This window comes from Otolemur garnettii, unplaced genomic scaffold (genome assembly GCF_000181295.1).
Source record: "Otolemur garnettii isolate 467f Iridium unplaced genomic scaffold, OtoGar3 scaffold00008, whole genome shotgun sequence".
Classification (NCBI taxonomy): domain Eukaryota; kingdom Metazoa; phylum Chordata; class Mammalia; order Primates; family Galagidae; genus Otolemur; species Otolemur garnettii.
In genome coordinates, this window is record NW_003852403.1 from 14,210,925 (window position 1) to 14,222,236 (window position 11,312).

The 11,312-nt window shown below is 48.9% G+C and overlaps 1 protein-coding gene and 1 pseudogene across 1 annotated transcript in view; one reads left to right on the forward strand and one right to left on the reverse strand.

Annotated features, from left to right (window-relative positions):
• SLC29A3 (solute carrier family 29 member 3) overlaps positions 1 to 3,213 on the reverse strand; it is a 40,337-nt gene extending 37,124 nt beyond the window's left edge. The window contains exon 1 of the mRNA XM_003783584.3: positions 3,159 to 3,213. Coding sequence (XP_003783632.1) covers position 3,159 — 1 coding nt within the window. The 5' untranslated portion in view covers positions 3,160 to 3,213. The remainder of the gene's footprint in view (positions 1 to 3,158) is intronic.
• A 2,278-nt stretch (positions 3,214 to 5,491) lies between these two features.
• Positions 5,492 to 6,149, forward strand: LOC100944359 (annotated as a pseudogene).
• The last annotated feature ends 5,163 nt before the right edge of the window (positions 6,150 to 11,312 follow it).

The window sequence follows — 11,312 nt, forward strand, 5'->3', positions numbered from 1 at the left end:
TTTTTTTTTGCAGTTTGGCCGGGGCCGGGTTCAAACCCACCACCCTCAGTATATGGGGCCAGTGCCCTATCCACTGAGCCACAGGCGCTGCCCAAGACATTTCTTTTCTTTCTTTCTTTCTTTTTTTTTTGAGACAGAGTTTCATGATGTTGCCCTGGGTAGAGTGCTATGGTGTCACAGCTCACAGCAACCTCCAACTCCTGAGCTCAAGCCATTCTCTTGTCTCAGCCTCCCAAGTAGCTGGGACCACAGGCACCCGCCACAATGCCTGGCTATTTTTTTTGCTGTAGTTGTCATTGTTGTTTGGCAGGTCCGGGCCAAGTTTGAACCTGCCACCTCCGGTGCATGTGGCTGGCTCCCTAGTCACTGAGCTACGGGTGCCGAGCCACATAAGACATTTCTAACAGCAGCTGCCTCTGAGGAGAGAGATTGGGATGGGGAGACTTCATGCATACTCATGCGTGCCTTTTGAATTTTGAACTACGTGAATTTATTACCTGTTCCAAGATGAAAATAAAAGGATTCAAATTAAATAATAATTATTTAGGCTCGGCGCCTATAGAACAGTGGTTATAGCGCCAGTCACATATACCGAGGGTAGTGGGTTCGAACCTAACCCGGGCTAGCTAAACAACAATGACAACTGCAACAAAAAATAGCTGGGCATTGTGGCAGGCACCTGTAGTTCCAGCCACATTGGGAGCCTGAGGCAAGAGAATCGCTTAAGCCCAAGAGTTTGAGGGGATAATAAAAATTAAATAATTTTTAATAATTATTTAAAAACAGATGGTGCTTACAGCCACTCTAGAAGCCAGCATGTGACCTGTCTTGTCCATTATCTTGTTTCATCTATGGGGAAATAGAAGTCCAAAGAACAGAAAGTCATAGCCGAGGTAAGTGGCCATGCCTGGGTTTGAAGCTCCTGCCTAGGTTCCACCAGGAGATAGCCACTCCTCATCCGTGGTGCCACCTAAGACAAACTAAAGATTGTGGCCTTGAGCAAAGTTATCTGGCCTCTGAGCCTCAACCTCCCCATTCGTAAACCTAGGGAAACCTTTTATACAATAGTTATGCAACTGCACTGGCTGGCAATGCCTGACCTGATAGCAGCTGTGAACAAACATCAGCATCTTCCCCAGCATCCTGGGCTTGTCACCTGGCTGGCTGGCTGCTGAATTTGGCTTTGAGGGAGTGTGCCTACTTCTATGCTCCAGATAGCACCTAGGATGTGGCAGCAGCTTGATAAATGGGAAATATTTCCATAATGCTGAGGATGGGATGCTCTGGAGTCCCTTCTGCAGTACCTTCCTCCCTAGCCAATAAAGCAACAAATAAATGCATCCTGGTTCCTATGGGAGGCTGAGCCTTACTCAAGAATAGGACCTTTCTTCCTTGATAGGATGGGAACACCCCATCATATGGGTGCAGAACTTTATCTGCTATTTCAGGAGAACCTCATAGCATCCCTTAGCACTAGACAGGGCAGAAATGATTGCCTCCTTTTCAGATGGAAAGACTGAGGCAAGGAAGGCATTTGGTTTGTTCCACATTCAAACAAAAAGAACTCTCTCATAACTAAAACTAAGTCCAGCACTCATACTTGCCAGGTTCCAGGCTTAACATAGCTCAGACTTGAGCCTGACAATAGCTAAGACCCATTTCACAGAGGTCTGAGGTTCAGAAAGGTTGAGTAACTTGCCCAAGGTCACAGAGCTACCAGATAGCTAGAATAAAATTACACAGCTAAGCAGTCTAGGGCTCTTGCCTGACTCCTCAGCCTCCTTGGAAGGACCAGCTGGGAATGTGAGCTGTGTCTGCTGGTTCCAAGCATAGATACCCTTTCTGCAGGCCTTACAGCCATAAGCAGAGGCAAAGGCAGCAGTGAGGGCACCCTTGTCAACACTTGCTGAATGAATGGACTCTGTACGACCAGGACATTCTCCATACCAGGGCAGTAGGCACACCAGAGCCAGCAGTGGGAGTCTGTGGATGCCTCGAGGACCTGGTGAGCAAGTCTATTTTAAACACCTCTGGATGAGCAGAGCCCCTCCCCAGCCTCGATGCACGTGGAGGCCAGCCTTAGCAAGCTAAACAGACAGCACATGCAGACCCACGTGCACGCACATACATACTTTTTAAAATTAGTGTTTAAAAATGTAAACAATATAATTAAGATCCATACAGGACAACAGAGAACTGGCAAGTGGTTCTTCCTAGAGGCTCCAGCTATGGGGGTGGGGGCAGGGGCAGGGGCAGGGGCCGGGGCCAACCACTGGGTCACTAAGGACCACACTTGGCCAGGTCTCTTTCTTAGCTCCTAATATCTATTTGTTGAGGACCATTCAACCTTGACTGAGCTTCCAAAGAAGAAACCAGGAATTTTCTCTAACCGGGGTCACAGGCCAGGGCACTGGAGTGAGCAAAATCTTATTAGTTTTTATAAAAGCCAGCTGCTAGATTTGGGATTAAAAAAAGAAAGAAACAGAAAAGCAAGGAAGAGCTGAAGCTTCCCCAAGACAGGCTGGCTGTGGCCTGGAGTGTGTTTTCTGGCCATGGGTTTGGCCCAGCTCCTTCTGTGGGTGACTGGGGGAGATGCAGCCCCTGGCTCCCCAAAGCAGCAGAAACTGGTGGGCTATGAAGCCACAGCTTCTGCCCTGGGAAGCCCGGGTGCTGTTTCCAATGAGGTTTCTGACTCTGGCCAAGTCAATCTCCCTCTGTGTTTCGATTTCCTCATCTGTGACACTGGGCTAGGGAGCCGGGGAGGCTCAACCTACGGAGAGTACAACTGGGAAGCACAGAACACCTGGCGGAGGCCATGGGCACCTCCAGCCAACGACTCCCCAATGTGGACCAACTGAGTCAGCCATCCTTCGTATACTTTGAGCTCACTTGTCCATCCTCAGGGCCCCACATCCAGGCGGTGAGGTCCACCCTCAGGAAGGAGGGGAGAAAATTTGGGGGACAGAAGGTGGAGACCCCACCAGAGGCAGGTAGAGAGCAGGGAGGGAGAGGAGGGACACAGCAAGAGGCACTAGGTCGGAGGCGGCTGTGGAGGGGCTGGGGTCCTGCGGCTCCCGCGGAAGCCAGGAGAGGCTCAGGAGGGAGCTGCTGGGAGCGCAGCCCAGAGGGCAGCCGGAACCAGGAGAACCCGCACTTACTGTCGCCGCTGCGCCGCCGCCGCCGCCGCCGCCGCTGCCTCCGGGCGCACGGCCACCACTGCCACTCGGGCTCGGCGGCCTGCAGGCCCGGCTCCTCCTCCGCCCGCCCTAGCCCCGCCCCGTCCGGAGCCTCCCTGCCAGGCAAGCTCTTGGTAGCCGTTTTTCTCCCCACTGTGGGCCTGTGTACCTTCCCTGTCTGGTGCTGGGCAGCACGCAGCCATTTCACAGGTGGGGAAAGGGAGGCTCTCACGCTCGGGGTGGAGACCGCAGGGAAGCCAGATCTCCGGGCTACTGCGCCCCAGGAGCCGGAGGACTCTCAACTTGCCTCCAAGCCGCTGCTGAGGGGCTCCTCCAAATGCAACCCCCACTCCTCCCTGATCCTATCCTTTAGAGGTGGAGCAGGGCCCACACTCAGGGTGAGCTGGGCTTCTCAGGGCAGGTGGCTGTTTTCAGGAGACCCAGCCTGAAACTTGCACCCTGTCCTCAGCCCCCTGTGTGCTCTTGGTAAGAAAGTAAGAACCTTCTGGACTGCAGTCCTGGTCCAAGCTGAAGGGATCTGGATGTCTGTGCAGGGCCTGAAGTTCTACCACCATTGGTTGTTGCAGTGGTCACCCCAGGGATCAGAGACGCCACTGTGGAGCCTGTGCCCTTGGTAGTGTGGACAAGTTCTCAGAGCATCCTCACTCCCTGTCCCAGGTAGTCATTTCATAGCTAGCATTGCGCAAACACTGGCCTTATCATACAAGTCTCTGGGCTCACACCCAGTTTCCAGGGCCCCTCCAGAGCTGCTGCTCCCTGCAGGGGGGTTCGCCTACCTTGTTTGTTCTTTCCTACTCGGCACTGGGTACATAACATAATAAATGTTCAGTAAACACTAGAATGAATGCAATCATCGTTCAGTGGGTCAGGGCTAGGGCTCCAAAATAGATCTCTCTAACAAGCTCCCCCAGCAAGCAAGCTTGGGGAACAGCATCCTAAATTGTCAGAAGGCTCTCCAGCTTGAAGTGCCCTTCTCCCTAATCTTAGCCCTGCACATGTGGGCTGAGGGATAGTGGTAAAATTACAAAACCTCTCTGAAACCCAGGGTTCACTTAGGGCTATTGAGGGAATTAAATGAGGCGATTGATGCCAGGCCTTCACTGCAAATTTCTTTCACTTCCATAGAAGAGCTCTCCACCCCCCAAAATGTGGTAGTTTATTCATCAGGCCTTAATTTTAGCTTTCCTTATATTTGGGGGAAAAATCCTCAAATATAAAAAGCATTTTCACAAGTGTTGTCTCGTTTGATCCCCCCAACCCAGTGAAATGGAACTGTTGCTCACATTTTACAGATGAGGAAACTGAGGATCAAAGAGGAAATGGGGCTTCACAGGGCACAAAGCTGGCAGTGATGGAGTGGCAGGCCCCAGAGGCAAGATTGTCTCTTCGATGCCACGTGGCAAACAGGCAGGTGAGGTTGAGGAGGGAGGGGACAGCACATGTAATAAAAGCGTCCAGTGAGGGCAGCAGATCAAGGCTATGTCTGGTCCAGCCCCCATAACCTGATCCCTTCTCTCGGAGCTCGAGAGCTTTGTCATTTGATTGCTTTTTCTCCCTGCAAAGTCCTGAGTGGTATGTAGTCATTTTTATCTTTATTTTTGGAGAATGTGCGTGTATGTCAGCCAATGAGACAGTTTTAGGACACCTGCCCAGAGAACCAGAGGCACCAGGAATCTTCCTCCAGAGCACGGAGGCTGGGGGGCTTTCTCCAAATCGAGGTGGCGTCAGACCCTCAGTGATTAGCTGGGGCTGGGTTTAGGAGGGGGCTCCTGGGATGGCTTCCATTATTAAGACAGAAAGACTTGGGAGGAAACAGGTTGCTAATGCATCTTCAGGGCCGCCTGCTGGCCAGTGTGAACTTGTCTTTTCTCCAGGATCTAGACAGATGGCAGTGGCAGTGTCTAGCTCGGAGACACAAGTCAGGTGCCACTGGGTGCTCAGGTTCCCAAGGAATGTTTGAGGCTTTAGGGGATCAGGGGAGCATGAGAGTAGGAGTCAGAGCCCTGAGCCTTGAGTCTACCTCTGCTGAGTAACTTTGAGCACATCTCTTCCCGGTAGGCACTTCAGTGACAAGGTAATAAAAACATCCACCGTGCTAGCTATGTGTTCAGATCTGTGTTTTGCTTCAACAGTGTTTGGACAGAACAGACCCAGCGACCTCCATTCTTCTAGCCTGAGACAGCTCTCTGATGATCTCTTTCTACTTGCAATTTCCAGGACCATCTTCACGGCTGTCTCCTGCTTCTGGAGACAGCTAACTCTGTTGTTTTGTGGTTAGCTCCTGATCGCCAATCATGAGCTCCCAGATTCATCAGAATTATTCCACCCATATGGGGGCAGCTGTGGTCAATTTGCATCTGTGGGCATCCCACACCTACCTCTCTCTGAGCTACTATTTTGACTGCCACGATATGGTTCTGAAAGGCGTGGGCCACTTCTGCAAACGGGCCAAGGAGAAGTGTGAGAATGCTGAGTGCCTCTTGAAGATGCAAAACCAGTGAGTGTGGTGGTGGTGCTGGCTTCCAGGATGTGCAGGGCCATCTCGGGAGGAGAAGGGTACAACCCTGGACACAATGGAAATGGCCATGGCCTTGGAGAAGAGCCTGAGCCAGGCTCTTTCGGATCTTCATGCTCTGGCTTCCACCCTCACAGATCACTGTCTCTGTGACTTCCTGGAGAGTCACTTCCTAGAAGAGGAAGTAAAACTTTTCAAGAAGGTGGGCGAGCACCTGACAGCCTCCACAGGCAGGGGGGCCCCAGGCTGGGCTGTTTGAGTATTGCTTTGAAAGTCTCACTCTCAAGCACGACCCGGAGCCTGCAGAGCCCAGTGACCTCTGTCTGAAGAGGAGGTCAAGGATTCAGAGCTTCTGCCTGAGTCTTGCCCTCCAGCCACTAGGCCCATTTTTAACCACCCCGGAGTCCTCTCCCAATCCTTGGAACATGTGGAAATAAAACTTTTGCAGTAAAACAAACAAAATTATTACCTTTATATTAATAAATTATCGGAGATGAGGGAGTGGGGAGGAAGAGACAGAGCACAAGTATTTGGACCAGGCAGACTTGGCTGCAGCCAGGCTTTGGTGCTGGGACAAGGGTGGGTGGGAGTGGGGCTGGTGGGAGTGGGCCCCAGGACTGGCTGGGCTCTTATCAGTTGCCTGGCCCTGTCCTGGAGGGGCCACATGGGCCCTTTTTGATTAACATGGTAGGGAAGGAAAGTAATTTTTCTAACCGTCATGAGTTTGTAGTTGGAGTGGACCACTGTAACAAAAGAGGGGCTAGCAAGAGAAAAACAGAAGTTTAGTAACATGTGAACTTCTTGTCTACGTGGGAGATACTCAGAGAAATAAGTAAGTTTCCATGAAACCTGGCTTTGTGTTTAGACTTAAACAGTCTGTAACTAAAACAAAGAAAGAGAAGTATGGGGGAGGCCAGTTGTGGGCTGGTGGGCAGGACAATCTCAGGAAACAAGAGGAAGCTTTGCACACAGACTTAGGTTGGTGCCTTCTCCATCGATAAGTGTTTCTAGTAATTTAGCTCCATCATCTTCCTGGGGCAAAACAGAGACACTCGGACAAATGGAGATTTCCTTTATAGATATAAACTTCTCTTACAAAAGGCAACTTTTGCTCTTGTTCTCAGCGCTTCTCCTGTGTCCATAGTTTGTCAAAGTAACCAGCTCAAAATACTCCTTAGGCTAAAGAGGCATATTTTGGGGTGACATGTTCTATGTTCTTGTCTCTTACTGTCAGAGTTTGGGGTAATGTGCTTAGGGGTCATGAGCCCCATAAGTGCTTAGGAGTGGAGTGGCCTTGAAGGGCCCCCATTATGTATCTAGGCAGGGGCTGGCATATATGGGGCATTGCCACATCATTGAGTTGACAACCATCACCTGCAAGGCAAGCATTGTCAGAAGACGTCAGGGGAAATATCTGTACATTGTAAAGTACTACACACCCGCTAGGCATCTTTCTTTCTAAACACGAATGAAGAAGAAAAAGGAGGAGGAAGATAAGAAGAAAAAAGACAGAGAAAAGAAGGAAGTCAGGAAGGAAAGGGAAGGAAGGAAAAACCTACACATCCAGAGTTGACATTTTACAACTCTCAGTTCTTTGAAAAGGCACCTCGTCCCACCTTGGTTTGGAATATCCTGAGAAGTAAAGTGCTGGGCAGAAGCCATCTTGCTATTTCCAAAGGATTTGCCCCTCGCCCCAGGGAACTGGAGGAAGCGAGGCCAAGGGCTGGCCTGGGAGGCCTGCTAGGGGAGCCCCCTGGGCTGGTGGTTAGACCTGGGCTCTGGACCCAGACAGACCGGGGCTTGTATGCTGCTTTGCTGCTTATGTGTCCCCAGGAAGTCAAACCTCAGTTTTGTCGTCTGTAAAGGGCACGATAATACCAAATATTCTATGAGGTACAGAGTAGGTGCCCAATTAAAGTACTGACTGCTGTTTAAAAAGGTGAGTCTTGAAGACTCTGAGCTCCCAACGATCTCAATGAAGCCACTGCACGACCCCTTGTGGCAGGTACTATTGTCAGCCCATTTTGCTTATGAGGCAACCAGGGTGTGGAGAGGTTATTACCTTGCTCAGTCATGCAGCTAGTAAGCGTCAGAGCAAAATTCAAACTGCCTTTTTGCTTTTGAGAGCCTCCCAAGGGCTCCCTTAAAAGTGGTTTGGGCTAGGGGGTCACACAAACCCTCGTTTTTAAAGGCTGGAGCCCTGTAAGCGCCCCTTGCCCCCGCTTAGCTGAGTCTGCTGACTTGCAGGGGATTAAACAATCAGAAGAGGCCGAATATTTTGCACAGGCTCCATTTGTGCGGGGTTCTAATCACCACCAAGCCATCGCCCATGCACAGGGTTTGTGGGCCAATGCTGCCATCTCGTGGCACTTTTTTCTCACTGCACATGCTTTTAGTCGGGTTATTCAGCGGGATTGAGTTATTCAGCGGGATCCTTCCTCCCTTCCAGGGTTACTGGATCCTAAGAAGGGCACATGGACACCAAGAGGTAAGGTATCGCCTACAACTGCTAAAAGCTAGCTTTTCTTGCCTCCACGTCACTAACTAATTTAAGTCCCCCACTCTTACTCTAGCCACCTCTTCTTGCTATGTGCTGATTTGATGACTCCTCACGGGAAAGTTCTTTTCTTTCTTCTTCTTCTTCTTTTTTTTTTTTTTTTGGAAAGTTCTAAAAGTCCCAGAGACTCCAGCCCTCTATCCGTCTGTCTCTCCTCTGCCTGGAAAGCATCTCTTTCCTTCCATCCTGACCCAGCTGGGAATCCAGGGCATCATGTCAGTAACATCTTAGTGGCACCCTAAATCCCCATGTCCTTTACCTCCTCTGGCACCGTGGCCAACCCTAGGTGAGCCCCATTACACCTTAGGAATGAACCTTGCTGGAAAATCATCACCAACAGGCTCATGGTTCCACTTGGATTTCACAGTTACAAACCTGAGATGGGCCTCCAGGATCCCCCAGAAGTCCTGTTGCCATCTTCTTCCTCCTTCACTCACCCTAATCCCCTGAGCACACTCTACTCCGAGATGGTCTTTACAGAGAAAACAGGCCACCAGTTAGAGGTAGCACCAAATCTGCCTCCCTCAGTTCTTGTTTCTCTTTCCCTCCAGTTACCACAGGAAAGTTGGCTCCCAGCCCACTGTATTCTTTCCACTGTTTCTTTTGTTTTCTTATTTGAGATTATGGAAGTACAACCCACATACAGCCTTGTATGCAAATCATAAGTGTAAAGTTTATGAATGATCACAAGGTGGTGATATCCATACCACCAGCATCTAGATCAAGAAACTGAACATAGCCGGCACTTCAGAAGCTCCTCTGTTACTGATTATAATGTGTGCAGAACAAATGCCCCTCTAGTGTCATGATGCAAGAAACTCATTTACCATGTCACAGATTTTGTGTGACAGGAATTGGATAGGGCACAACAAAGATGCTTGTCTCTGCTGCATGGGCTGTGTGGTCTCTCTCACCTGAAGGACTCAAAGGCTGGGGACTGGAATCATCTGAAAGTTTCCTCACATGCGTCTGGCAGTTAATGCTGTCTGCTGGACGGGACCTTCCCTGGGATTATTAAGTGTAATACTTTTCAGCAGCTTTTTAATGTGGGTGCTTAGGCTTCCTTACATCGTGGCGACTGGGTGAGAATGAGCATCACAAGAGAACAGAAAGTACATGGTATTTTATTGTCTAACCTTAGAAGTTGTACAAGCCCACTTCTGCCGAACTCTGTTGGTTATGGAGTCATAAAGTTTCCAGAGAGAGGGGACATAGATTTTGCTTTCTTTTGAGATAGAGTCTTGCCCTGTCTCCCCAGGTAGAGGAGTGTCATCATAATCACAGTAACCCCAAAGTCTTGGGCTCACGTGATCTTTCTGCTTCAGCCTCCCAAGTAGCTGGGACTACAGGTGCTCACCACCATACCCAGCTCATTTTTCTATTTTTAGTAGAGATGGGGTCTCATTCTTGCCCAGGCTGCTCAAGCAATCCGCCCGCCTTATCCTCCCAGAGTGCTGGATTATTGGCGTGAGACACCGTGTCTGGCCAAGACTTCACTTTTTGATAGAAGAATATCAGGGTTCATTTGGAAGAAGATCAAGCCACCTGGGAGATACAGCTGCACCTGGGAGATACCCTGTGGTAAGGGTCCCATACCTCTGTGGTCATATGATCTCTTCTTTATTTTGTTTGCGTGATAAGTTAACATTAATTGATTTTCAAATGTTAAACCAGCCTGTGTTTCTGGAATAAATCCAACTTGGTTGCAATTTTTAAAATATTGCTTAACTATACTTGGTAGTATTTTGCTTGGAATTTTTTGCATTGATGTCCATGACAGAGTTTGGTTCACAACTTTCTCTTCTTATAATATGTTAATTAGGCTGTAATATCAGGGTTGTGGGTTTTTTTCTTAATGAATTTTTTTTTTTTTTGAGACAGAGCCTCAAGCTATCCCCCTGGGTAGAGTGTGGTGGCTTCACAGCTCACAGCAACCTCCAACTGCTGGGCTCAAGCGAGTCTCCTGCCTCCGCCTCCCAAGTAGCTGGGACCACAGGCACCCGCCACAATGCCTGGCTATTTTTTGGTTGCAGCCATCATTGTTGTTTTGGCGGGTCTGGGCTGGATTCGAACCCGTCACCTTAGGTGTATGTGGCTGGTGCCTTAGCCACTTGAGCCACAGGCGCCGAGCCGAATATTTTTCTAATTTTGGTTTAGTATACTGGCTTAATTTTCAATAGTATTTCCATGGTATATCTTTTCCATCCTGTAAATTTTATCACATGTTCTTATATGTAAGGTGTATTTCTCTTACGTGGCATCTATACTTTTAAAAGCCCATTCTGACTATCTTTACCTGTTATTTGGAGTCTTTTGTAATTACTGGTGGACAGATAACATTTGAGTTTAACCCTACTGTTTCTTTCCTGTTAGCACACCTGATCTGAGTTCCTCTTTTCTTCTTTCTTGTCTCTTTTTTGGGTTGATCAAATTTAAAAAGGATTTCTCACCTCTGTATGTTAAATATGCTCTAGAGATTATATTTATCTATATGTGATAATATCAGCTAGCACATTTCCCACTTTCTCAAGTCATGCAGTTACCTTAGAATACTTTAATTCCACTTACCCTGTCCCAACTTTTGTGATACTATAGTATTTTTTTTTCTTTGAGCTAGGTCTTGGTCTGTTGTTCAGCCTAAAGTGCAGTGGCATCATCATAACTCACAACAACCTCAAACTCCTGAGCTGAAGTGATCCTCCTGCTTCAGCCTCCTGAGAAGCTGGGATTACAAAGGCATGGTACCACAACTGGCTGATTTTTATTGTTTTGAGATACAGTCTCGCTCTCTTGTCTTGGGTAGAGTGCAATGGTGTCATCATAGGTCTCAGCAGTCTCAGACTTCTGGGTTCAAGCAATCCTCCTGCCTCAGCCTCCTGAGTAGCTATGACTACAGGTATGCACCAACACACTCAGATGATTTTTCTATTTTTCAGTAGAGACGGGGTCTTGCTTTGAGCAGGCTGGTCTCCAACCTGAGTTCCAGGGATCCTCCCACCTTGGCCTTCCAGAGTGCTGGGATTACAGGCAAGAGCCACTGTGC